Source organism: Motacilla alba, chromosome 15 (assembly GCF_015832195.1).
Source record: "Motacilla alba alba isolate MOTALB_02 chromosome 15, Motacilla_alba_V1.0_pri, whole genome shotgun sequence".
Taxonomy (NCBI): Eukaryota; Metazoa; Chordata; class Aves; order Passeriformes; family Motacillidae; genus Motacilla; species Motacilla alba.
Genome location: NC_052030.1, coordinates 11,670,327 through 11,696,001, shown reverse-complemented (window position 1 = coordinate 11,696,001; position 25,675 = coordinate 11,670,327). Strand labels below are relative to the sequence as shown.

At 46.5% G+C, this 25,675-nt stretch overlaps 4 protein-coding genes across 7 annotated transcripts; 1 reads left to right on the top strand and 3 right to left on the bottom strand.

The window, feature by feature from the left end:
* Positions 1–791: 791 nt before the first annotated feature.
* GTF2H3 (general transcription factor IIH subunit 3) lies at positions 792–5,661 on the bottom strand. 2 transcript variants are annotated; one of them, XM_038152669.1, is made up of 13 exons: positions 5,582–5,661; positions 5,339–5,418; positions 4,936–5,045; positions 4,219–4,382; positions 3,896–3,958; positions 3,635–3,664; positions 3,157–3,185; positions 2,998–3,072; positions 2,757–2,810; positions 2,476–2,544; positions 2,216–2,351; positions 2,097–2,133; positions 792–2,010 (listed from the first exon to the last, which is right to left on the bottom strand). In XM_038152669.1, the coding sequence occupies exons 1-13, from the start codon at positions 5,652–5,654 to the stop codon at positions 1,941–1,943; spliced, it is 990 nt and encodes a 329-aa protein (XP_038008597.1). In that variant the 5' UTR covers positions 5,655–5,661; the 3' UTR covers positions 792–1,940. The 2 variants fall into 2 exon arrangements, with proteins under 2 accessions (XP_038008597.1, XP_038008598.1); XM_038152670.1 differs by having other exon boundaries at positions 4,936–5,042; positions 5,582–5,660.
* Positions 5,662–5,667: 6 nt separating this feature from the next.
* EIF2B1 (eukaryotic translation initiation factor 2B subunit alpha) lies at positions 5,668–9,929 on the top strand. 2 transcript variants are annotated; one of them, XM_038152671.1, is made up of 9 exons: positions 5,668–5,741; positions 5,847–5,948; positions 6,037–6,173; positions 6,250–6,366; positions 6,556–6,668; positions 7,304–7,372; positions 8,048–8,123; positions 8,319–8,444; positions 8,859–9,929. In XM_038152671.1, exons 1-9 carry the CDS (start codon positions 5,729–5,731, stop codon positions 9,012–9,014), a joined length of 909 nt encoding a protein of 302 aa, XP_038008599.1. In that variant the 5' UTR covers positions 5,668–5,728; the 3' UTR covers positions 9,015–9,929. The 2 variants fall into 2 exon arrangements, with proteins under 2 accessions (XP_038008599.1, XP_038008600.1); XM_038152672.1 differs by having other exon boundaries at positions 5,692–5,769.
* Positions 9,457–17,457, bottom strand: DDX55 (DEAD-box helicase 55). The gene is made up of 14 exons (XM_038152668.1): positions 17,299–17,457; positions 16,997–17,047; positions 16,820–16,906; positions 16,158–16,249; positions 15,996–16,058; positions 15,241–15,390; positions 14,510–14,699; positions 14,280–14,362; positions 13,768–13,899; positions 12,337–12,429; positions 11,588–11,702; positions 10,743–10,911; positions 10,110–10,402; positions 9,457–9,691 (listed from the first exon to the last, which is right to left on the bottom strand). Exons 1-14 carry the CDS (start codon positions 17,404–17,406, stop codon positions 9,527–9,529), a joined length of 1,791 nt encoding a protein of 596 aa, XP_038008596.1. The 5' UTR covers positions 17,407–17,457; the 3' UTR covers positions 9,457–9,526.
* A 595-nt stretch (positions 17,458–18,052) lies between these two features.
* On the bottom strand, positions 18,053–24,732 carry TMED2 (transmembrane p24 trafficking protein 2). 2 transcript variants are annotated; one of them, XM_038152008.1, is made up of 5 exons: positions 24,492–24,697; positions 22,997–23,189; positions 22,587–22,607; positions 20,626–20,733; positions 18,053–19,513 (listed from the first exon to the last, which is right to left on the bottom strand). In XM_038152008.1, exons 1-5 carry the CDS (start codon positions 24,669–24,671, stop codon positions 19,389–19,391), a joined length of 627 nt encoding a protein of 208 aa, XP_038007936.1. In that variant the 5' UTR covers positions 24,672–24,697; the 3' UTR covers positions 18,053–19,388. The 2 variants fall into 2 exon arrangements, with proteins under 2 accessions (XP_038007936.1, XP_038007938.1); XM_038152010.1 differs by lacking the exon at positions 22,587–22,607 and having other exon boundaries at positions 24,492–24,732.
* Positions 24,733–25,675: the final 943 nt, after the last annotated feature.

Sequence of the window (25,675 nt, the reverse complement as noted above, 5' to 3'; positions counted from 1 at the left end):
CCCCTCACGGGGAAGGAGGGAACGCGGCCGCCTCACGGGGAAGGAGGGGAACGCGGCCCCCTCACGGGGAAGGAGGGAACGCGGCCCCCTCACGAGGAAGGAGGGAACGCGGCCCCCTCACGGGGAAGGAGGGAACGCGGCCGCCTCACGGGGAAGGAGGGAACGCGGCCCCCTCACGGGGAGGGCGGGAACGCGGCCGCCTCACGGGGAAGGAGGGAACGCGGCCCCCTCACGGGGAAGGAGGGAACGTGGCCCGCGCAGCGATGGTGGCGGCGGGGCAGCGCCAGACCCCAGGCCCGTCACAAGTTAACAGAGCTAACAACGCTAACAAACAAGCTCTAAGTGTGTGAGAAGAGAAAGGAAAAAAAAAAAATTAAAGTTTAGGGCTCTCAGACCCGGGGCGTGGTTTGGGAAGAGGGAGATTGTAATGACTATGAACACGAAAGAATGTAGAATTTGTGGATCACTAGGACATCTTGCCAGTTAAGGAAGAAACTAATAAAAACAGTCATTGTGCTGAAATCAGGATCCAAGCAGGTAAAAGGTAATTCTGGTAAGAGACCAGTGACCCAAGAAACCCCCAAACCCAAAACAAGAGAGAAACTGAGTATGTGAACTAATTAAAATGAGAAGTGAGAGAATCATTAACCAATAAGCATTAGAGTAGTAATTAATGAGAGAAGTATGTAACTTGTAGCAAATAAACACTAATCCCTTTGTTTGCTCAAACAACAAAACTCCAGGAAAATCATATAGCTCACCCTCAAATATCAAAGCAATATCTGACCACATTTGAAAAAGAGACAGTCTTTATTACAAAAGTTTTATACAACGTAAATTATAAATACAGCCGTCACACAAAATGGCTTTTATCAATGAAAAAAAAGCTTGCCTTGTTAGGTTGGCAAGCCCAGAAAAAACTGGCACTGCAGCTGTTACAGTGACAAAACCTGATGTGAATATCAAGACCTGACAATTGGGAAGGAAAAAATAACTCGTTTTCTATGTGGAAAAAAATTCTTCTCTATTCCTTTCAGGAGAAAGGTTAAACTATTAAATTATATAGTTCTATTTAGAAGGAGATACTGTTTGTTTTTTTAAATGAAAGTCACATTCAGAAGTACACAGCAGACCTTCCTGCCATAAAAGACACCAATCCAAAAGTCTTTGCTCTTGTCACATGTCAGATGGAAACCCACACACTAAAAATAAGAACCTGTTATCAGATTACAACTACATTTCTTGTTTTCCAGCTTCAAAATAAAACCTTGAAGACTAACCAGCTAGTCTGCATTTATTGATGCTATTTTAAACTAAGGGAGGCCTTTTCATTCACAAATGAAGAGATATCAAATTGATAATGAAATACCACAAGGACAGTACAGTCACAGGAAGATGCATACATGTGAGTGCACATGCAGGGCAATTAGCACCGTTTTGTTTTTTTTTTCCCAAGTGGCTCACAAACCATCCTGAAAATGATGGCTCATATTGCTAGTAAGAAGCTGAAGTCCCTGAACCACACAGTGCTACGATTCTGATCCTACACACTAGAAATTGTCATTCTTAACTTTACACCAACATACAGAAAGAATCGAAGCTTTCTTGACTTTGAAAATAACTCAGAGGTGTGAAACTTTGCAGTGGACAGAATACCCTCAAATTCACAGGCTGTGTCTCTTTACCAGGATGGAACTTCTGGTTCCTCTTACAGTGAAGAATTAGTATTTAAAACAGCACAGGTTACATGGTAATACAGTGATTTGTTACTTAACAGGCTGCATAGAAAACATACATTTTCAATATTTATCCCCTAAGAAACAAGTAATAGCACTGCACACAGTTCTCTTTCATATCCAGTAAAAAGTGCCATCAGTTTCTCAAGTAGGTTCCATTTCATGGAATTCTGGAGGAGGTAATGATGTATTTACATAATGTTGCTATGCAGCTACCTTTAACTTCTTCTTCTTTGCTTTCATGACGGGTGGCAATGATATTTTGAAAGCAGTCCTGGAAAAAAAATATGGAAAAGCAACTGTCAGATACACTGAACATATTCCACACCCACCCTTGAAACACAAAGAATAAACACTTACTCGCAGGTACTGCAGATAGGACTGAAGTTGCAGAATACTGAAAAATCAAAGAATTGGCTTTCACTAAACCAGGTCATTGGAATGTAAGAAATCAGACCGTTGAATATTTATAAACTTACTTGACAAGCACACGGAGCACACGTAGCCAATCTCAATGAGGTTGCGATGACAGAAGCAGGCAGCTCTGTAGTCAACGTGAACAGGAGGTGGAAGGACGAGCTGTGATCTCTGCTCTTGATCAGGGAGAAAAACCCACTGCAGGGACAGAGAGAAGTATTTTGTGAATTGGGTTGGTATTCCTGTGTTATCAGGTCAGTGAAGTGAGTAATATTTCACATCTGACACATGAAAACACTGGAGTGTTTTTTAAGTGACTTACCAACAAATACTGCAGAAGGGATGGCATGTGGGGCACTTTCAAATATATGCCACCCGTGATATCACAGGCCTGCAAAGCAGAGACCATGATCAGATTGTTGTCTGATGACATTAACAGGGCATTCAAAATATCCATGTACAGCACAAGGCCTGCACGACAGAACTGTCAGATCCACTGGACATATTTCCACACCCACCCCTGATTAAAGGAAAGAGCTGAAGAATGTGTTGAACTGTCTAACATCAAGTATTTATGAGCTAATATTAATGGCAAGTCTGTACCTGTTGTAGAAGACCGGAATCAGAGTCCAACACACAGGCATCAATCAAAATACTCTGCAAGACATGACATGCACGAAAAACAAATTTAGCCAGGACCCACACAGCCCTGTCAGTGTTACTGTCGTGATTTGTTTCCACAATAAATGCACTATAAATCATGTAATCATAAGAGAAATTAACATTTGTGTTATCTTTACACAGAAATAAAAGATAATGTAAATGGAAAAAGGGCCAGCTTCACCTGTTTCTGTGCTGCGAAGATCACATTCATGAAATTCATGTATTGCAGTGCACTGTCTTCTGCAGCTTTTATGACCTAAATACAAACTCAGACTTGTTAGCCCACATATATCACTGGATTTCAAGACTAAAAGAAAACTGTGACAGCAAAAGTTCTTACCAGAATCCTTGATTTAATTTCTTGATTGGCTAAGTATTAAAAAGAAAGAGAAATGCATCAGCACCTTCTTTAATCAGCATCCCTTTAATTCTGTAGCATATGACACCTCAGAATATACTGGATGTTAGATCTAACAGGTCAGATAAATTATCTTCATGAAACTATTTCCAGTCCCAGTGACAATTATCTATGGACTAATCCCTCTCAACCTCCAGTTATTCCAAGGAAATTCCAGTTACAGTTTATTTCCACACAACAGAAAATCTCTGTAAGGACGTGGACTATTGATCAAGTCCTTTAACTTTTTTTAATGTAGGCAACTTCAAATGACCAAAATAAACTTCTACCTATTAGTGCCAATTTTGGAAGTGGGAGTGTGTCCAAACATGTATATTTATTTGTGTGTGCATGTGTATTTATACCTGTTACTCAGGTTAAAATATTTACTCAGTGTTGAAAACAGGAAAAGAGGTGTTACCTTTGAGGTCTTTGCCCATCTTGTTGATGTCTACATTAGCTGCAATTAAGGAATCTACATTTCCTTCTTGGAAATAACTCCATGATCCACACCACACATTCACCACCTTGGCAAATACACATTTTGATAAGCATAAGCCACAGTTATCAGGCAAATGTTTCAGTTTAAAGTACTATAACAAAACAAGAATAGTAGAAGTATTATAAGAAACAGTCTTAAGAACACATAAAGGCTTTGAAGATTCTGTAATGAAAAGGATACAACAAAGTGCTTTAGCAAGTGATCCTGCTAACAGGGTTTCTGTTTGCTGGCCCTTCATGTCAGCTGCAATACAAGAAAAAGTGAAAGAGTTACTTTTTTATATATAAAAACAGCTACTGAACCTAACAATAAAAAATACTACACATTTTCACCTTTGGCAAATAATACTAATGCAGAGGCCTGAAATGTCCAACATAATAAACTCATCTACTTCAAGCATATTAAAATTCATATGCTGAAAATAGGGAACATTTCTGCAACTCCTTGACAGTCCAAGTGTTTTCCAATTCTGCATATTAAGCCTAGAATTTTCTTCTCCTTACTCTTTGTCATGAGGTCTTTAATCTCTTCTGCAATTGCATCATTTATTGCTGTTAATAATTCGTATTTTCCATCCTTGCTGCCAGAGCAGTTAGATTCCATGGAAGGGCCTCCCTCTCCAAAGGGATCTGCAGCAGCCCAACGCTTCCCAGGGTACAGGAAACGGCTGAAACAGAGGGAAAACAAAGTGTTCATGTAAGAAAAAATGCTATAAATGAATCAGCTGCAGATAACAATACTCTGAAGTTTAATTTAAAATCCTTTCAATACTTTGGCATTAATGAGGCTGTGTAAGGTAGGTGACCCTGAACTGGAGTAAAACCCAGATTCAGCTCCCTCCTTTTGAGACATCTCTTAAGAGATCTGGCAAAGTTCTTCAGCTGCACTTGGGGGTAGATTCCTGAGATTCACAAACATCTGGGGGTAAAAATATCCCCTAAACTGGGAACTTCTGCCATTTGCATTGTTCCACTCCACACATATCTACCATCCTCTCTCTGAGTATTTCTCAGTCTATTTAAACCTCCCTTCTGTCTCCTTAGTCTTTTTGTTGCTTTGTAACTTTTTAAGATTCCTTCCTACATAGTGTCAGCTAATTTCTTTTTCTAAGACAATGATATATTACACAATTTTAACTTGGTTTCTTGCCATCAAACAAGAAAATCAGGAGACAGATACAGGGAACTGGAGACCTTTACACTGTTCAGAAGCAGCTCTACCTTTCCTGAGTGTGACTTGCTATTACAGCGAGTTTGTTGGTGCGGTTCATGAGCAGGTGAGAGTTTCCCAGCACCATCACTGCATCGATGCATTTCGACAGGGTGAACTGCTGGAAAGAAGAACAGAGCAGGTGAAGCACAATAACATTTACAGAGAAGCAATTCAGAAGTAATCTCTGAAATGACTGCAGTTCAAAAAACCTAACTTTGAAGATGCAGAAAGAGCTTTTGCTGTTAAAAAAGCTCTAATGAATATAGAATGCTGCATAGCTATTTCAAAAGGTATTACGATGCCCGTTATACCTGCTTTAGCAGACAACATTGGCACAGTTCAGAAGCCAAAGAAAATGGTGTAACTTCCCCCAGAAACGGCCATCAGCAGTGCCAGCACCCAAAGCCGTACCTCAGCCTCTCCCAGGGCCCTCTTCCCCCACCAGATCGGGTTGGTGTCGAGGACGATGATCAGCAGGCTCAGCTCATCATCTGCAAAGGGAGCGCACAGCGGCGTCACTCTGGGCCCCGAGCAGAGCGCTAAAGCCCCGGGGCCCCGCTCCCGGCCTCTGCTTGGCCACGAGGAGCCCGAGCCCCGCCGCGGCACCCCCAGACCCGTCCGGAGCAGCCCCAGAGCCCGCCGGGCCGCGCTCACCCGCGCTCATCGCGCCGGCCGGGAGCAGCGGCGGCGGCGCCCGCGGATGACGCCCCGGGCCGGCGCTCCGCATCCGGGCCCGCCCCGGCCGGCCCTGCCCACGCCCGGCGCGGCGGGCGGAGCGGAGCGGAGCGGAGCGGAGCGGCGATGAGCACGGACGGTAACGGGGGCGGCGATGGGCACGGACGGTAACGGGGGCGCGGGGCAGCCCCGGGAGCCGCCGGGCCGGGCCGGGCCGGGCCTGACGCTCCGCGTTGCCTTTCAGACTTGATCGAGACGTTCAGGGCGCAGCTGAGGGACGACCCCGATGTCGCCTCGGCCGTGGCCGCCATCCGAGCGCTGCTGGGATTCCTCAAGCAGGACCGAGGTGGGCCCGGGTGCCCCCGGCTGTCCCCCGCCGAGCCCCGGCTGTCCCCAGGGCGAGGCCCTGACCACGCGTCCCTGCCTCCCCTCAGGAGAGACCATCCAGGGCCTGCGGAACAGCCTGCGGGACGCCATCGACACCTTGTCGCGGGTGGACTCCTCGGTGGCCGTGTCCTCCGGCGGGGAGCTCTTCCTGCGCTTCATCAGCCTCACGTCGCTGGAGTACTCGGTAAGGGCTGCCCGCTGTGCCCCGCTGCTGCCGCGGAACCCGGCAGCCGCTCAGCCGGCACCCCGCTCTTTGCCAGGACTACTCCAAGTGCAAGGAGATCATGATCGAGCGCGGGGAGATCTTCCTGAGAAAGGTCTCTCTGTCGAGGAATAAAATCGCCAAGCTGTGCCACCCTTTCATCAGAGACGGTGCTGTGAGTAGGCCGGGGCAGGGTCGCTGCTGCTCGGTTTTGCTGTTGAGGGCAGGGAGGGAGGAACAGGAGGGGAGAGGAGTCTGATGGGGGCTTCTGCACAACGTTGTTCTGCACAGCAAGCCATGACAAAAGTCGAGGTTTCCCGAGGATCAACAAATGTTATGGGAGAATTTTTTTTTGTCCTGGCAGCGGATACTGACACACGCCTACTCCAGGGTGGTCCTCAGGGTGTTGGAAGCAGCTGTGGAGTCCAAGAAGCGATTCAGTGTTTATGTTACTGAATCACAGCCAGATGAAGCAGGGTGAGCATGCATTAATTCGGGGTTTATCTTGGTTAATAGGGTAAGTTACAGCTACCATCCAACTTGTCCTGCCCTAAGAAAAGCTGCTAGGCTTGGTTAGAGCATTTTAAATGGCAAGTGTCACTCATATCACATTATTCTGGACAAGTGAAAAAAAAATCTAAACAATATTTATAATTAACTTTCCATACTCAATATCCTAATTAGTGTTATTTAGGTTTTCCTCAAAGGTTCACAGACTTTTGGTCAGTGTTAGGGAACCTACTTTTCCCTTGGGAGATGGGAGACCACTTCTTTATAATTGTCTCTTTAAGAAGCAGGCTAAAATAATCAGTATTATGCTAATCATAGCAAGGTAAAACATACAGCTAACAATGTCATTTAAAGATGCCAAATAATTCCTTCACAGCAGAAATTGCTGTATAAGTGAAGGAGATAACCCTGCACACTGGGTAATACATGCCACTAACAACATGTAACAATCCTTCCCTTTCTAGACAATAAGAAATTTTCTCATTTTCTGTTCTACCAGCAGGGGCATGGGGGCAGTCACAGGCTTCAGTCTTTCAGACAATATTTTCCTATCATTGCCTTTAAAAATATAATTGTTAAGGTCCAAATGGTTTCTTTAATAGGCAAAAAATGGCAAAAGCCCTGAGGAAGCTGAACATTCCTGTGACTGTGATTCTGGATGCTGCAGTTGGGTGAGTCTGATCATAAATTTTGATGTTTTTCATCACAATTTCATTTTTACAGTAAGACAAAATAAACTTAGATGTAAGCAGCTTGTTCAAACCCCAGAGATATTAATTACTTAGTTTGTCAAAGTCATCCAACAGGCCAAACGAGTTACAGCTTTAGGTGCACAATTAGAACGTGTCAGCTACAACACAAGCATTTGATTTTGCATGTTGGAATGAAAGAAAGAACCAGACCTAAGAACTTGTACAGATCTGTGAAAAAGAACTGAGGTGCTAAACAAAGAAGCCACTTTTCTTCCTAATTTGCATCAGTGTTGTCATTTTGTGATTTCTTAAGGTGTTTGCTAAATTAGCACTGCATAGTACAAGCCCAACACGTGAGAAAAGAAACAACTACAATAAATCTGAACATTCCTAGTTAGAGTTCAGCTTCTTGCAGCATTTACACAGTTGCCAGGGTCAGCTGTGGCTGGGGAAGAAAAGGCTGCTCAATATTCCTGCAGGGGAGGAGATGAAATCTCACTCCAAGGATGTGCAGCAGCACGTGGACTTACACGAGGTAGATGGAACTAGTGCAGAAAATGGAAAGATTGTTTCAATTACTCATTTCTGTTCTGTTCAGCGAGTCATTTGTCCTATTACCCAGCAATGCTTGGATTTTTTCTTCCCTTTTAACAGCTACATTATGGAGAAAGTGGACCTGGTGTTAGTTGGTGCTGAAGGTGTAGTTGAAAGTGGAGGCATTATCAACAAGGTAACTGTGAGTTTCTTACATCATTCTGTAAACTCTGGACTTTTAAAGTTTGGTTTCTCTGAAGCATTGAAAGCTTTTTGACAAGTCTCTTCCATTTGGATTTTATCCAGTAAATGTCTGTTAATTGTTGGAAACTGGGCAATATTGTCAAGCAAGCTCTGAGTCTGCAGTGTTGTTTTCCATCTGTCTCCACAGATTGGCACCAATCAAATTGCTGTGTGTGCCAAAGCCCAGAATAAGCCTTTTTATGTGGTAGCAGAAAGTTTCAAGTTTGTCAGACTCTTCCCTCTCAATCAGCAGGACGTCCCTGACAGGTTTAAGGTGAGAGAAACTCAACTTCCATCTTACCCAGCTAAGGTGCACACTGTCAAAAATTGTCTTCTAAGCATGTCTGATTATCTGGATCTCTCTGCTGTGGCATATTATGGGGTGGCTCCATGGTAGAGGCACCAAACAGCCATAATTTGTCCTGATACTGGAACTCTGTTCCTAAAGCAGTTCCTTTAGGGCACAGGAGCAGCTGAGGGTAAGAAACAGTTAAACTAACCAACTCCAGAACTACAAATTGTACTTTTTACACAAGATAAAAGAGCTGAGGCCACGGTGGCACCATTCTGTGCACTTGGCTTCCTTCAGTTTTACCACAAACGCCTGCTGGAGGCTGTGGCACTGCTCTTTCCCAAGAGGATTTCACTTGCAGTTGTGCAGTAACTAATGGTCTCTGTTTCCTTCTAGTACAAAGCAGACACTCTGAAAACAAGCCAGAACCTCACAGAGGAGCACCCCTGGATTGACTACACCTCCCCATCACTGATCACTCTGCTGTTCACAGACCTGGGTGTGCTGACTCCTTCAGCTGTCAGTGATGAACTCATTAAACTCTACCTGTAACTCCGAGACTCCTGCACAGGATGTGTCACCTTCAGTGACTGCCAGGGCTCTAAGAACTTGAACATCCATGAACATGGCAAGGAAATGCCATTAGAAGGATTAACATAATTATGGACCACTGTTGAAAAAATTCCCAAAGTTATTACAGCTTCTAAAGGCTACAACTAAATTATTTTAAAGAGGGATGGAGTATTTTGATACTGTAAAATAAAATCCCTTATGGTGTATCCAGACTCACTCTGAGGTTTGCTGTTCCTGATCTGTGGTACATTCTTGATAAAAACAAAATGAATGCACAAGGCTGCTGATGGAAACCTGCAGCTCCTGCCACACCAGAGTGGTGCTTTTAGCTTTGTCTCAACAGCTGCAGGCTCTGTCTTTAGGGATGCCAGGTCTCTCTGTGAAGAAATTAGATCAGCTGTGTTCTCTTTTTATAGAAGTATTTTTTTAGAGAAATCCCGTTTTATTGAAATAAGCAGTGTTTTAATGTAAAAATGTGGTTAGAGCAACTGTCAGCCTTCAGACTCTGTGTCCTCAGCAGTTTCTACTTTGAGCCTGTGGTTGCCCGTTAGTTTCTTCTCAAACTCTTCTTCAGTAATTTTTCCCTTTTTTAATCTTTTCAAGAGTCTTGTGTCATTCAGCAGCTCTTCCATATCCTCATCTTCGATATCAGAGCCCTGTTGGAAATTGAAAACAACAAATTAAACACAACACCAAAAGGTTTTCATTGTACACAGCTGAACACAAGAGAAGATTACAAGTCAGAGTTTGCCAGAAATATCCAAGCAGGAAATAATATTCAATTCCTACCCAGGCACCTGTAACTCTCAGCTACACTTGCTGAAAATTGACAAAAGCACCCTCAGAAAAAATACCTCTGCACCTCTGAGAAATAAAAATCCTATTAGTGACCAGCATCAGTGCTGAGAAGTTGTTTTAGTGTTTGGCTTTAAAAACCTCTATCATATTTTTAAGCTTTGCTTGTCCAAGTCCTAAAATGTTATTTCACAGCCATCAGATCCACCACACTAAAATCCCAGGGCTCTCTGCCTTGGCAAGACTACAGCAATCACTCCAGTTAATGGACACAGTTACCTCTTCACGCTTCCTTTTAGCTGTTACTTTCTTTTTCTTCTCCCTCTTGGCTTTCTGCTTTGACCATGCTTTGTTCTTTACAAATTTCTTTTTTCCTTGATTTTCCTCTCTTTCTTTTCTTTGTTCTTCTAATTTTTTTTGTCTCTGCTTTTCTCTGTTTTTATCCTTAAATGAAATGGAGTCTGTATTGACAGTGACTGGAGTAAAGTCTGGAAAGAATTTTCCTCTTAGTTCAGGCATCTTTGGCATTTTTAACAATGCAAAACCTCTGGCAAGACTGGCGAAATCCAGATCTGTTGAAATAAAGATTATCAAGTCAGTTAAGTTAATTTAACTGGAAGGAAAAAAAAAGTCTGTATTATTTTAATGTATTGTTTGCACTCTATACCTTAATACTGGCAGCAATGCTAAGTCACTTTTATTTCTGCTTTTATCAGTTTGGTCAAGCTCCATATTTAAATGTTTTCTCTTGAAACAAGATGCTTGAAAAAAAGACTGGAGTTTTGTCAAAATCTGATGCTGCAGGAAGTGAATGTGAGATCAAAAATCAGCAGCTGAAGCCTGTGGATAACACCACTATGCTTTTGTTGTCTGAGGAAAACAGTGAGAGGCACCAGCCGTGCTGGGAATTACCTTTGATGCGGAAGATCAGGTTACACTCGTGTTTGGCATAAGCCTGGACGTAAGACACAAAGGCTTTCATCCCTTTCTCAAACACTGCCCTGTCAGCCAGGGCCATGGACTTCAGCTTGGGAAGAAGATCCAGCACATTTGTCTGTGGTTTCATTTCCTGCATGGGACACTGGGAACCAGAAATAAACAACAAAAAACAAAAGTTCAACCAAATGATGTGGAATGCACTGTGAAACCTCCAACACGCCCTTCTTGTCCAGTTAATCCTCAGCTTTGAGCCCCATTCCCTTTGAGCACTCCAACACACGAGCTGGCCCTCAGCCCCACACAGCAGCTCCTGGCCCAGCAGAGGAGTTCTCACACTGCAGCTCCACAGAGGCAACATCTTCATCCCCTGCTTCATCGAGCTCTGGTCTCATGAGGAGTTCTCCAGAGAATTCACACAGTGAATCCCACACAGGCAGGAGCAGGCACTGGAGACTGTGGGAGTTGAAGGGAAGAGCAGAGAGGCTGCAGGGTGTGAGCTGCTGGTGGCAGGGCCGGGGCAGGACCGTAAGCCAGCACTGCCCTCCTGCAAATGCTCAATTTACACCCCTAGGAACAAAAGGCCTTTCCTTACTCATTGCATGTTCCTCTTCCAAACCCAGTGGGTAACACTGCAGCAATCATACTCCAGCTGTATTTGGTTATTAATAAGCAGCTCTTGTCTTTTAATTCTGCACCTCTGCTAAAACATTACCCACGTGTATGACCCCAAGATGTACAAGTTCTGATTTCAAAGCTCCTATTATTAAGTCTGTGCCCTTGCTCTTTCCTGCTTTGGGGCAGAATAAAAGCCTACTCACCTTTTGGTTGATTGAGAGGAAGTTAATGTAGGATTCTTCCATGGGAAGCAGAAACACCAGAGCGCTGCCCGTGTTGCCGATGCGCGCCGTGCGACCACAGCGATGCACGAAGGCACTGAAACAGCCCAGCAGAGAGCTCAGCTGGTTTGGAGGCACGGGGCAGCAAAAGGGTTAAATCTTGTGGGATGGAAGACACTAAACTAAACCAACAGGAACTAGCAAAGTGTAAGGCAAGAGGCGTGTGGCAATCCTACTCAATTGTTAGGCTGAAACAAGGGGTGTCTGCTTTGGGAGTAAAGTTCAAACAAGTTGTAGGAAGAATTATGACAATAAAAGTTAAAATCCATGGAAAAGCTCCTTTCCTGTGAGCTTTCAATGCACCATTCCTTGAAGAGCCCAGTCCCTGCTCTCATCTCTGTTCTCCTTCACCCCAGAGTCACCTCTCACTCCTCCTCTGATACTGTCACACAAAGCCTTAGCCCAGAGCCACCTCTGCATGCAGATGTGACAATCAGCCCCTGACTGACACCTACACACCACAGAGTCACTGCAATTCACAGCAGTGACAACAAAACCTGCACTGTTTCAGCCTCCCTTGCTCCTGCATTACTCTGTGTGTTCTCTCAGGTTAACCTCCAGAAGTGATTACATGTGTTTTATGCAGTGTTTTGTTCCTAACTGAGACTTGAACAGCACAGAAAGAAAAGAACACACAGAAAGAGAAAGGACCTCAGGATCTGAAGTTGTACCTGGCACTGCTGGGTGGGTCGTACTGCAACACCCAGTGCACTTCTGGAATGTCAATGCCACGGGCCATCACATCTGTGCACACCAAAATGCCCCTAGGAAGAAGAAAAAGTCTATTTTCATTAACCTGTCATTTGAGAAGAGCCAGCCTCCTCACAGCTGTGCTCTGCACCTTCACTGGAGAGGAGGAACAAAACATTTTAAAACATTTGGGGTTTTTTAAGAGACAAAACATAAGGTAATAGCAGCTTTCACCAACTAAAATTCTTCATGACATTATGAAAATTATTGTGATTTATATTACATTTCTAAGACAAATCAATTCCCCATTAAAAATTCATATTTCAAGCCAGCCCTGCATCCACCACAGCTGAATGTACTATAATAAATGTTTAAATAAAAGACTTAAAACTTGAGTGACAATTTAAGCAAAACTGCCATGCTGTTCTTTTCAACAGCTGTTCTGACAATCTGCTGGTAATTCTTTTTCTCATAATATAAAAAGCTAAAACTCAGGTCCCATGCAGTAACAAAAATGACAGTTTGTGGTTGTGATATTTTATGAAAATCCCTTTGCTAGGATTTTCTTCTCCTGAGAAGCTGAAGGGCCTCAGCTTCAAGTGTAAATAATTTGTTATCTGCTGTTGTGGGATGCAGCAGGTGCTTCCTCGGTTGGTCAGTGTGGGATGTTTCTGCTTGGTGGCCAATCCAGGAGGCAGCAGCTCTGAAACTCTCTGGGAGTCACAGAACTTTGTTATTCATTCCTTTCTATTCCTGTCTGGCCTTCTGATGATTCTTTCTCTCTGTTCTTTGTAGTATAGTTATAGAGTAATCTTTTTTTAATGTAATATATATCATAATATAATAAACCAGCCTTCTGAAATGGAGTCAAGATCTCCCCTTCACCGAGTCCTGACTGCCCAGAAGACCCACGGCAATAACAGCTGATGAGGCAAGAGTTTCCCAGCAGCATCCTGCAAAGCTGCCAAAGAGCATTTCCCTGTGGGCAGGTTACAGCACTGTGCTGCCATGCTCTGGCTCGTGCACTAACACAGCGACATCCTGGGCTTCCACTCCAGCTGGATTTTCCTAATCAGGAAAAGCTGATTTTTGCTACCAGTTGGTTTAAACATCAGGGCAAATGTGTGACTGTAGCAAGTGACAGTGCAGTGTGCTCACCTCCTGTGCTGCCACATGGGTTATCTACAGTAGGGTGCAGATGCTCCAGTCCCATTTTCCCTTTGTTTGTGGTCATGCTTTGTGACATTATCAATATCACGATTTGTGATATCATCACTGCGCTCAGAACCAGCCTGGAGCATCCTTCCCCTGAGCCATCCTTGCACCCCAAGCAGCACAAGAACAGTCAGACACGAGCACCTCTCCCTCACTGCTCTGCCTGCTGGCTGGCTCAGCCATTCCCACGTTCTCACCCTGGGAGCTTCCGGAACTCCGTGAAAATCTTGTTCCGCTTGTGCTTCATTTTCCCGTGGATGCTCATTATTTTCACCTGCTTCATCAGGGATTCCAGAGCCTTCCCATAGTATTCCACACAGGCACACGTGCTGTTGTGATAAAGACAGGCATAAAGCAAAAGGTTATGCTGAATTTTTAATCAGGTTCAGACAGTCAAGCTAGAGTTTCCCAAGCTCTTTCAAAAATTTACACGATTTTTATTTAAAACATGCACATAATTTTTTTTAATTAACATATAATCATCTATAATGTCTTGCTTTAAAAATGCATAAAATTTATGTTTTGCTTAATAACACAATCCTGACATGAAGCAATGATTCATCTCCTTTTAGGCACCACGTTCTAAAAAACACCTCTCAAAATTAATCACTTTGAAAACAGTTGTGTCCTTTACAACAAAGGGCAGAGTTTTGGAATTTGGGTAATGAAACACCAAACTGTTCTCACAATGAAACACAAACAGAATTACCTGAAAAAGACCAGATGCTTTTCCTGTTTGTGCTGCCGAAGAAAATGCACCAACTGGTTAAACTTCTCATCTGCCTTGCAGATCTAAAAAATACAAAAGAAAAACAAAATAAAATGGACTTTGGCTCTCCTGTTAACGTGATCCCAAGTGGCCAAGAATTAAAATCTTCTTGCTAGGACCAGGAAGAAAGGAGAGGGCACAGGGAGCTCAGTCAGAGCCCGGGCTCACACCATGTAGAAGTTCTCCAGGCGTGTTGGGGTTTTCTGGGTGTTGCTGGCTGCCACTCCCTTCTCCTTGACCGAGATGCGGACGGGGTTCCGCAGCCCTGCCCTCACCAGGTTCTCCACCTCCTGGGTCTGGGTAGCTGAGAACAGACCCGTCCTCCTCTGCTTGGGCAGAAAGTCCAGGATGGCATTCAAGCTGCGAGGAAGCACAGGGAAAATGTAACTGTGCCAAGGCTTCCCTCAGGAAGAGCTTTAATCCCTGGAAAGGAGTTTGGGCTTTGTTATCACACGTCAAACTGCTATTGAAATAATTACCTCATTGAAATAATTATTGAAATGAACCTAAACTGAAATTACCTTAACTCTGAGAGAGAGAGGAAGCTCTCACATCTATTTCTCTCAGAAAGATAGAGAAAAGAGAGATCAAAGCTTATTGGTTGAACTGTTTTAAGCCATTCTGCAGTGTGAATAATGATATTTATTAATAGAGATATGCTAACACACATCTCAACAAAGGAAATTCCATATTCATTGAGGCTCCACATTTCCTGCTTCTCCTCCCCCTTAGCAACTGCTTTGTGCAGTTACAGAGCAAAGATGAAAGAACAAATTCAGAAATTTCAAAAAACAGAACAAACTAACTTTGGAGGCCACTGCAGGCCACGCTCGTTCACATCCATCACACATCAACTCATTTCAAACTGCAGAAGAACCAGCAGAATTTATTCTTTCAATACCTGGCTTCAAAGCCCATGTCTAGGAGTCTGTCTGCTTCATCCAACACCAGCACGTCCAGAGCCTTCACACAGCTGGCAAGGTCCAGCCCATCTGCTTTCCTCCTGAACAGATCCTCCAGGCGGCCCGGGGTGGCCACGATGATGTTCCCACTGTTGGGGCACACACAGCAGTTCCCTCACCACGGGGAGGAGCCTGGGAGAACTCGTGGCATTGTTAGCACAGCCCTGCCCTGCATTCCTCACTGCAGCAATTCCATGCTGGCACTTTGAACTGCACCCCTGTTTCAGATGCCATGGCACGGGGGGGAAATGCCCAGGTGAAAGCACATCCCCTGTGGCAAGAAAAGTTTAGAAAATAAACAGCTTTTAGAATATAAACATACTTTTCCATAAAAGTATGGAAAGCAGCTATCAGCTGCTGGAATGTTTGGTACCTCCACATGGCAAATAGGACTCCTTCAAAACCCCATCACCAGATCAGCACCAAAGAATTCCAGGAAATTGAGCAGGGAGAAGTGAAATATCCACTGGAGGCACTTTTCAGCTCTGTTCTTCACCCAAACAGCAGAAAAATGGTGCTGATGTCTCATAGGAGCTGTACCTCACTCCAGGAACAGACCCCAGCACTTCCCAGCTCACCCCAAAAGGTTCTGGCAGCACCATCCCACTCCTGCAGCAGCAGGAGCACAGCTCTGGGCTGAGAACCCCGGCAAGGAGAAAAGCACAGCTCTGAGACACTGCCAAACACAACTCACCCGTGCTCCTTGAACTTCTCAACATCTTCCATGGGGTTCCTCCCACCAATGAGAAGAATCTGGCTGAAACAGCAGAACAGAAAGGTTTGGATCCTCTTGAAGATTTGCTGCTGACCAGTGACAGAAGGAAGGGCGGCCATGGAAATGCTGAAGCTCACCCACCTGAACATGGGGAAGTGTTTTGTGAAATGTGACAGCACCTCATCAATCTGAATGGCCAGCTCCCTGGTTGGGGTGATAATTATGGCTCCAACCTGGAAAACAGGAATTTGTGGGGAGAAAAAAAGAAAAGAAAGATTTGGGCAGAATCCTCCCTTTCAAGCTAAGGGAATGTGAGCCAGGATTTCGAGCCTGGTTTCAGACAAAACATTTCCAGAGAAATGCAATAAAGTATAAAAAACATCCAAAAATGTCTATGAAAGACTTTGTATCGATGTGTAAAATGTCTCTGCTGGAAGAGCAGCATCTCACAATGACATTTAACAGCAAATGACACTGAAGGTCCCTCACACTAAAAGGAATTCGAGGTCAGTGGATGCTAGAAAGCATTCAAACCTCACTTGCAGAGTATCCGTGCATTCCACATTTTGGGACATGTTTCTAACAGCTCAGAACCTGTTCTGTTCATGCCAGAGAAGAAGCTGTGCAGTCTAAGTGCAATGAGAGCACCCCAATTTTATTTCCAGGTTTTGAGCAGTTTATTGTTGCTGAGCACACGGTCACTCTGTGTGGAGGCAATTTTCCTGATGGATATTTTCTTGAACTTCTCCAATCTTATTGACACATCATAGAAATAAACTCAGTACTGAATATTTTAATCTCACCTGCATTTTCTTTAACTTTTCTTCCCGTCTGAGAAGAATTTCCAGTATGGGAATCACAAACGCCAAAGTTTTCCCACTGCCTGTGACCTGTGGGAGTGGAAACAGCGTCAGCCCTCCCTGAGCTCCAGAGACAAGGCTGGAAAACAACGAAGGAAAGCACGAAGGAAAAGCACTCACCGCTTCTGCAGCCACATCTTTGTTACTCATGAAGAGCGGGATGGTCGCAGACTGCAAAAAGAGAAGCACCACATGAGCGGGCGAAGCGGCGGTAAATCTCACAGAGGTGAAACTCCTCCGCCACATCAGAGCTCGCTGTGAACATCACCCAGGCAGAGCCGGTGGGGAAGTCACGGACGCGGCTTCTCGCTGCTACAGGACCCGGTGACTGCTGCGAGCGGCCCCGGCGCTGCTGACACCGCCCGCGCCCTCCTTCCTCAGCCCGGCCTCCCCTTCCCCGGCAGCGCCGCGGGGCCCCGCACCTGCACCGGGGTCATTTGGTGGAAGCGGAGCTCCCGCAGCGCCCGCAGCACGCCCGGGCTCAGCGGCACCGGCAGCGAGCTCCAGCCGCCCTCAGCCGCCGCCGCCATCTTGGCCGCCGGTGTCACCGCCCCGCCGCTCCCCCGCCCCGGGGCCGCGCGGCGGCGCTCGGCGGAAACACGCACCGCGGCACCGCCCGTTCCGCCGCACATCAGTTCCGCCGCCCCCCGCCGCGCTTCGGCTCCGCGGCGCAAAATAAAACTTCGGATTTAACAAAAAATTCCCGTTTTTATGGCGAGCTGCCTATCGCAGTGAGTAATTCTGCGGGTCTTACAGCAGGGCTGTGCCAGCCGAGTACCCCAAACCTAAGATGTAGGTTCACAGTTACATATTTATATTATAAATATGGCATTTATTGCACCTGCCCCCAAAGCTGGATGGACTCTGGATAAATTCCTGATGTTCTAAGAAAGCAGGGAATCCCAGAATCGTTAGGATGGAGAAAACTCTGGAGTCACGCAGTCCGAGCCCCCTGCCACGGCAGGGTCACCTGGAGCAGGTGGCACAGAACACACCCAATGTCTGCACAGAGGGAGAATCCTCAACCTCCCTGGGCAGTTCCAGAGCTCATATCACACTGATATGGAACCTCTTGTGGTTCAGTTTATGGCCATTACTAAAGAAATCATCTATAAAAACCCCTTTGTGTTAATCTGTACTACCTTAAGGTACCAAAGAAAAAAACACACAAGCCTGTTTTGTTGGGTTTTTTTTAAAGAATTTGTTTATTTATCGAACCTGGGTCATATTTAGATTCACGAGCAATTTTTAAATGTACATCTTAGAATTCAATTTTCAGTGTTTTACACAAAAATATTGGCACACAACAGTTGCAATAAGGTGTAACAGCCACCTCTCTGAAGAACTGCTGCAAGTGTTTGCCCGAGGTTGAAAAAACTTTACCTGGAACATGAAAACCTGTAACAAATTTTAAATTAATTGTACAAAACTGTTGTGTGTTACTTGTAGAGGATCCCCCCTGGAAAAGACCCCACCCCACCCCCAAAAATGATTACAACTAATATACATCAGTCACAACATAATCCTGGCTCAGCACCCACATCAGACGCTTCTTAAATTTTTAAACCAATCATCAGATAACTGAGGAAAGTAACTTTATACAAAAACAAATCTACATGTGCCTGAAAAAAGAAAACACACCAGTATTTAGCATTATGCTAATTCTGATCAGATCATGGCAGAGTTTTGCCACTGCACTTAAATACAAGGGCTGCATAGCGTGGATTGAACCCCCAGGATCCAGAACCCTTTGGCCTCAGGAATCCAGATTTCCTGAACACTTCTGCCCTGGGCACGGGGCAAACAGTCTGAGCTTTGGACCTGCAAAAGCCAAAGGGTTCACAAGTGTTTGCCAAGACACTGCACACAATTGGCTTCCAAATAAAACCTCCGAGAGACTAAAAACCGTGTAAGGAACATTTGGTGATGAGCAGAGGAAAAAAAAAAGCATTTTCATATCAACTATTAAAAAGAACTTTGGGAAGAAGTTGGTATCATTAAGACAGTTGCTGATGACTACCTTTCAAATAGGCATGAATTTGAACCTTTTCCTTGGCAGTTTCTGTGAGTGGAGGAGGGATAATTTCAGTTCTAGAACACCTACTGCAGGGCTGAGGGTGTAAGGATGCAAACAGTCACCTTAGGGCCTTGTACCGTTTCCCTGGACAGAACTGCTTCTGGAATCAGGGAAAGAAGTTAGAAAAGACAGAACAGCTTGTTACTAGAGTGAGTTACAGAGTTTGCAGCTTGCCTGCACCTTGCTTAGCACACAGACTGGGCAGATCTCAGTGGAACAAAATGATGCCAATAAAGTGACAAGATTTCAGCACAGCTTTTGCTACAGAAGATATATAAAAACAATTCTTTTTGTTTCTTAACTAGGAAGGAACATAAGCAAATAAGTTTTACAGTTCAGTAAAGAGGGTTCAGAAACTAAATGATTTTTTTTTGTTTGTTTGTGACCAGGATGTTTGGTAGAGAGTGAACTGAAATCTGAGAGCACAGAAGGATCTTACACCACCCTTCGGACTTCAAAAAACCTCTTCAGGTAGTAGATTTGTCCCAGTGTCATGGCAACTAGTACAAGGGCTTCAAAGAATGACCAAAGAACCACTCTGCTGTTTGTGTTGTCATTAACTGTTGGGGGGAAAAAAAAAAGAAAAAAGTAGTGAGTAACAAAGCATTGAAACTGAAAACATTCTGCCATGAAAATGAGCAGGGCACAGGAAGCACTGGGTTTGTGTCAGGTCACCACGGGTGCCCCAGAAGGGCCCTGCAGCCTCAGAGCTGAGATCTGAGGGGGATTTTTCTGAACACTTTGTTTATAAAGCCACTTTGGACACACACTGCAGCATCCTTCTCTATTCTGCCCACCCTTCTGGCCTCGGAGCTGCCAAACAAAGCCTGCTGCTCGTTCTGAGTCAAGCAGGGAACTTCTGATCTCTGAAGGGTCTCCACCTTTGCTTCTAAACATTCAGATTTTTCTTAAATCAGACCATTAGTAACAAATGTCACAAAGCTGGAGATATTCATAGCTTCAAATAATTGAGGAGACAGTGCTTTCATAAAATGTTGTGTTTTCACATCAAAAACACTTGCCCTTGATTCTCACCCATGAAAGTAACAGTAGTTCTGCTCTATTTCAACAAAACATTTTAAAAAGGGACTTTGGCTCAGTTACTAAACCACATCCACTTCAAGGGTGAAGTAACAGCTCAACCAAAGTTTGGGAACCAAATCATGGAATGGATTGGGTTGGAAGGGACCTTCAAACTCACCCAGTGTCACTCTCCACCGTGGGCAGGGACACCTTCCTTGGGCACCCCCAGGGATGGGGCAGACACAGCTTCTCTGGGCACGCTGTGCCAGGGCTGTACCACAAATCCCAGGGAGGAATTTTCCCCAGTATCTGATCTGAACCTCCTCCCTTTCAGTTTAAAACCATCCCATGGTTTACCCTGTCCTTGGACATGGATTAAATAACACCATCACTGCTACCTCCATGAATGCACCACTCAAACAACTGCAGAATTTCCATCACTTGAGCAAATGTTATTTTGTGCAACGAGGGGAAGCCAATTTAAAGATGACTGCAAGCAACACCCACATTCTTTACTCCATGTCAGGCCCTGCAGGATTTAAATTATTATTTTTGAAGTGATTTGGAATGGTTTTCATGGAGTTGTGTTTAAATGCCCATTTAGAAGGCCAGCGCAGAGGGAAAGGCAGTGGCTGAGGCAGGCACCTACTTGCTCGATGTATTCTTTCACGGACTTCCATGTACTCCTGCTCGTGCTTCACTGCTGTCATGGCCACTGCTAACTCGTTAATCATCTCTTCTAGCTTGTTCTGATGAGCTGCAGAATAATTTCAGAAGCATCAGAAAGTCTGTTAATGACTGGAGAAAACGATCCCAATGAATTTATGAGCAGTTAAAGGTAATTTCCTGCTGCAGAAGGTCTGTCAGTACAGCTGAACACTTCCTGCCCTTACAGCCAAGTTCAGTTTCTGAAGCACTTCCCCTGACGTGTCTCTGTGGTGTTTAACAAGTGGGAAAACATTTTCCCCCATCCAAACAGGAGACACAATTCAGACTCAGTACAGAGCCCACATTTCCAGTGTGCACAGACTTTTCCAGGAGAACAGAATGGAAGAATGCACGAGATCCATACCACACACTAATATCTATTTTGCCAATATCATCCAATATATTCCAAGCAAATTATCTTAACATGACAGCTTTTCCTAGTTGTTAAGCTTGCAAAAATAGAATGACTGAGAATTTAGCTCAAGATCATGATGCTGGCAAATCATGAGATCACTTTCTGAAGCAAAAAAAATCACATCCTGTGATCTTCAAGCTCAGCTGAAACCCAGCACTGAGGGGGCACAATGCCCAGGGGGCCTGGCACAGCCTTCACTGGTGGTGTTGTGAAAGCAGGAGAGGAGTTAAATACCAAACCAGCAGCACAGGACCAGCTTGAGACAGTTCAGCAGATGGAAGGCTCAGAGATCTCAGCTTTAGTGCTTTGACTGACAATCACAGGATCTTTTTAATACATCCACGCTCAAAGAACTGTCCATCCCAAATTTATAAATTAGGCAAGTCATTTGCAAAGTTTCCTAGCATCAGGTTGAGGTAGCATTCCACAGACATGCCCTGGGCAATCAGCTCTCTTGAAAAGTCACAAAACCCAACATATTTTCCTTTCAAGGGACACAGTTGACTTGGGAGCGAGCTACCTTACTGCAGTTTTATTTGTAAATTAAGAGTTTCAGATCACAGTCTGAAAATGGAGCTATTCAAAGCACACACCTTGTGGGGAACAGTCAAAAGAGAGGACCAGGGAATAGCACTCACACAAGTTACAATTAAAATCTAAATAGTTGTGCAAACCACACTCACTTTGCTAATAGCTCAAATCCCTTCTTTTCATGGCCAACTGCTCACTGCAGTTTATCAGTAAGAGAAGAAACTACAGTTGCAGGAAAACCCACTCCAAAAACTCACTTCAGAAAATGGTCTCCTTGCACTAATACTCTTTACAACAGATATATGCAGACTCAATAAAAGATTGGAGTCTTTAAAAAAAAAATCCAAAGTTAGGAATGTGCTATTTTTTAAGTGACATCAAGCACTCAATGCCCAAGTTATGTACTTGCCAAAATAGAAAACAAGAATTTCTTGCCCCTTCTAGCTACAGTCATTGATTCCTAAATAAACTTTATAACTGGCTATGCAATACATACTTTTTTTTTTACAGCAAATGACAAGTTTGAGTTTTTCCCCTGACACATCAGTAATAATTCATAACCTACGAGCAGCTCCTTGCCTCCTAAAGTTCTTGATTACTCAACGTCCCCTTTAGCAATAGAAAGCAAACACTGCCAAAAACATCCAGCATTCTTGGATGTTCCATGTTTTAGCTGAATTTCACCTAAACTGATTAAATCTTCTGTCAGCCATGAATAACCTGCCATGGCCAGTGCATGGAGCTGATCCCCAGAGCTGCTCAGGGTGTAAACCTGCCACGGGGAGCCTGCAGGTGCTCAGCATTGCTCAGAATCAGACCTTTGGGGTAGTTTATTAAATAAAGACATTCTCATGCTCCAAACCAATGTTACAGAGAAAAAGCCAAGTTAGCTGTTAGTGAATGAACATGTGCCAGAGACAAGATGCTAAGGAGCTTTCAAAAAGCAGTCCACATACCATCCCAGGTATCTCCACCACCTAGAGGAAAGTGTGAGAGATGAACACAGGTACAGGACAAAAGGCTGCAGATAAAACAGTCATTTACACAGCTACGGGAGAAGTTTTGTTTGAGCACATTTATCAACTAAGGCTCCACACTGCTGAGCCTGCTGGGAACCAGAGGATGGCACTGAGGAAGGGCTACAGGATGGAAGCATTAGTGTCTGCAGATGGCTGAGGGACTCTCTGGTGACTTTGCCTCCAATTGTGTAACCGGGTCTAAAAACATCCACTTTAGCTGTGCGAGAGAACAGCTAACTCCTCCTGGAGGAACGGGAACCCTGAGAGCCCTACTCGAGTTCCCAAGTCATGCAAGGAGGGAAAGGCTCCCGAGCTGGAGCCCAGCTCCTCCCAGGGCTCTTCCTCACCTTCTGTCTCCATGTCCTGCCCCTTGGGAGCTTCCCCGATGTCGATAGTGAACATCACTATCTTGGGAGTCATGGTGGACATCCTGTTGCTGAAGCAGAACTTGTAGGTTCCATCCATGTGGGCAGCAAAGGTGTATTTTCCACTGGACTCCCGATCGCCTTTGTAAATCCCTTTGTTATCGGGGCCTGTGATCTGCGTGGGGAGAGCAGAGGTTGGATTATAAAGCACGTTTGGAATAAAAACACAGAGCTTTCAAATGCACCATCACAGGCACCAACACCATCTGTAATCTGGCTGCTTTGGCACGCTTCAATCTTTCCCTCCCACAGCTCATCCCTGCACAGAAATCTCTTTTAAAAAACCCCACAAACTTCTTGGGAAAGAAAGTCGTGCAAAAGCCTCTCTCCCTGGCCTCCTGTGGTCGAGATAAGCCGTCAAGAACAAGCAAACCACAAACCCTGGCTGTTTGGCAAATTAGCAACTGCAGGGGAAACCTTATCTCTGATGTCTGAAGGAAAACAAAAAGGAAAAAAAGCCATTCTCCAGTCGGCTTCAGACACACAGTCAGGCATTGCTGCAGTTACCTTTTCAAATGGACTGAACACCTGAGTTCTGAGCTCTCAGGGTCACTGTGATCCTAAATTTCCATCCACCAGGGATCCTAAATTTCCATCCCACCAGGGATCCTAAATTTCCATCCCACCAGGGATCCTAAATTGCCACCCCACCAGGCCACACTGCTGCTGAGCTTCCACCAGGGACACGTGAAGGGGCTCTCAGAGCTGCCAGCCCCTGGCCTGTGTCACAGCCTTGTGTCATTTTCAACTGCTACAGGACTCTCAGCAACAACTCCCACATCCCAAACAAAACCCTGTCTGCTCTCTAACACGATGGCAGCAATTCGTACTCAGCATCTCCTGATTCGACTCCTCTCTGAAGATCAGCATTGGCTCAGAACCTCCCCGACGCCAAGGACCCGCATTAAACACAACACCTTTACCCAAGGGGAACCTCGCTGCTCCTCAAGGGGCGGCAACTGATTCCAGAGAGCAACGCCGGGCGATCCTCCCGCCCAACGATTCCCGGTGCCGAGGCTCCCCGAGCGCGCCGGGGCCGGAAACCGCACGGGAAGGGGGGGGACAGCCCGAGCCTCGGGCAGCGGAGCCGGGGGTGACACCGGCACGGGCGGCACCCGGACCCGCCCGAGGCCGCCCACGCCGCGCCCTGAGCGCTGCCGCCGCACGGAACCCCGCCCCAAGGCCCGGCGAGCGGCCCCGGCCCCGCTCGGAGCATCCCGAGCCCCGCGGGCGGCCCCGGCCCCGCTCGGAGCATCCCGAGCCCCGCGGGCGGCCCCGGCCCCGCTCCCCGCTCCCGCCGGTGCCGCCGCTCGCTCCCGGGGAGCCCCGCACACAGCGGGGCCGCAGCGCGCGGGCCCGGCCCCGGGACGGCCCCGCTGCCCAAGGTCGGCCCGCGCCGCCGCCGCCGCCGCCGCACCTCCACGTCGATGTCCAGGAAGCCGCCCTCGGCCACCTCGAAGATGAGCCCCATCTTGGTGCCGGACGGCACGCGCTCCAGGAAGCACTCCTCGGCGTGCGCGTCGATGCTGACGAAGTAGGCGGCGGCCGGGGCCGCCAGCGCGGCCACCAGCGCCAGCACCGCCCGCACCGGCGACATGGCGGAGCGACCGGCGGCGGCACCGAGCGGCGCTTCCGGCCCGCGCCGCGCCCCTTCCGGCGCACGGGGCCGCCGCTCATTGGCCGCCGCCGCCCCGCTGCCACGTACGGGCTGCGCTACGGCGGCCGCCGGGAGACAAAGGGCAACGGGACCGCCGAGGCGCTGAGGCAGCGCCCGCGCGGCGCGGGAGGCGGAACCCACGCGCGGGAGCAGCCAATGAGAGGGGAGAAAAGGCGGGGCGGTGGAGTGAGAGCCAATCGGAGCGAGGCGCGGGGAGCGGGATGAGGGGGCGTTGCCCGGCAACGGGGCGGGGCCAGCGCGGGAGGCGGGAAACGGCGGCTGAGGGGATGGGGGGGGCTCCTGAGGGACCCCGCCGCTCCTGAGGGCTCCCGGCCGCTCCTGAGGGACCCGCCGCTCCTGAGGGACCCCGCCGCTCCTGAGGGCTCCCGCCGCTCCTGAGGGCTCCCGCCGCTCCTGAGGGACCCCGCCGCTCCTGAGGGCTCCCGGCCGCTCCTGAGGGACCCCGCCGCTCCTGAGCGCTCCCGGCCGCTCCTGAGGGCTCCCGCCGCTCCGGGGGGAAGGAGGGCAGGCGGGAGCGAGGCAAGGCGGCTGTCACCGCGGCTGTCACCGCTGCCGAGGCTGCTGCTAAAATTGGGAAATCAGACCTTGCTGCAGCGAGGGAGATGTTCAGGGAGCAGGCAATGTTTAGGATGGTAGTAGGGAAGCGCAGCTCGTGGGCTATTCACGCTTAAGAAAACACAGTCGTGGCACGTCCAGTTTCTGCTTCACCGCAGAGTAACTGTTTAAAAACCCATTCCTTGCATGGCCATGTTTAAGCGCTAATTTCCAATTAAACCTCCCGAACAGAAATACAGAAGTTCATGCTTGAGCTCAAGGCAGCCTGTTTTGTGACTAGCTGTTTCAACGATGTGGGGAACAGTTAAACACTATCACAATCTGGCTTTCCAGTGAGATCTTTCTGCGTTGCTTTTGCCAATAAGCGC

Coding starts and splice junctions, on each gene's coding strand:
- GTF2H3 (XM_038152669.1), bottom strand. CDS start 5,654: ATGCGGAGCGCCGGCCCGGGGCGTCATCCGCGGGCGCCGCCGCCGCTG. Junction 2,545..2,756: donor ATTCCGGTCTTCTACAACAG/GTACAGACTTGC, acceptor TCTGCTTTGCAG/GCCTGTGATATCACGGGTGG. Junction 2,134..2,215: donor GTGCTCCGTGTGCTTGTCAA/GTAAGTTTATAA, acceptor TTGATTTTTCAG/TATTCTGCAACTTCAGTCCT.
- EIF2B1 (XM_038152671.1), top strand. Junction 7,373..8,047: donor ATTCTGGATGCTGCAGTTGG/GTGAGTCTGATC, acceptor CCCTTTTAACAG/CTACATTATGGAGAAAGTGG. Junction 8,124..8,318: donor GTGGAGGCATTATCAACAAG/GTAACTGTGAGT, acceptor CTGTCTCCACAG/ATTGGCACCAATCAAATTGC.
- DDX55 (XM_038152668.1), bottom strand. CDS start 17,406: ATGGCGGCGGCGGCTGAGGGCGGCTGGAGCTCGCTGCCGGTGCCGCTG. Junction 17,048..17,298: donor ACCAAATGACCCCGGTGCAG/GTGCGGGGCCCC, acceptor CTCTTTTTGCAG/TCTGCGACCATCCCGCTCTT. Junction 9,692..10,109: donor CTAAAAGGAAGCGTGAAGAG/GTAACTGTGTCC, acceptor AATTTCCAACAG/GGCTCTGATATCGAAGATGA.
- TMED2 (XM_038152008.1), bottom strand. CDS start 24,671: ATGTCGCCGGTGCGGGCGGTGCTGGCGCTGGTGGCCGCGCTGGCGGCC. Junction 23,190..24,491: donor TCCTGGACATCGACGTGGAG/GTGCGGCGGCGG, acceptor CTCCCCACGCAG/ATCACAGGCCCCGATAACAA. Junction 19,514..20,625: donor TGAAAGAATACATCGAGCAA/GTAGGTGCCTGC, acceptor TCCCCCCAACAG/TTAATGACAACACAAACAGC.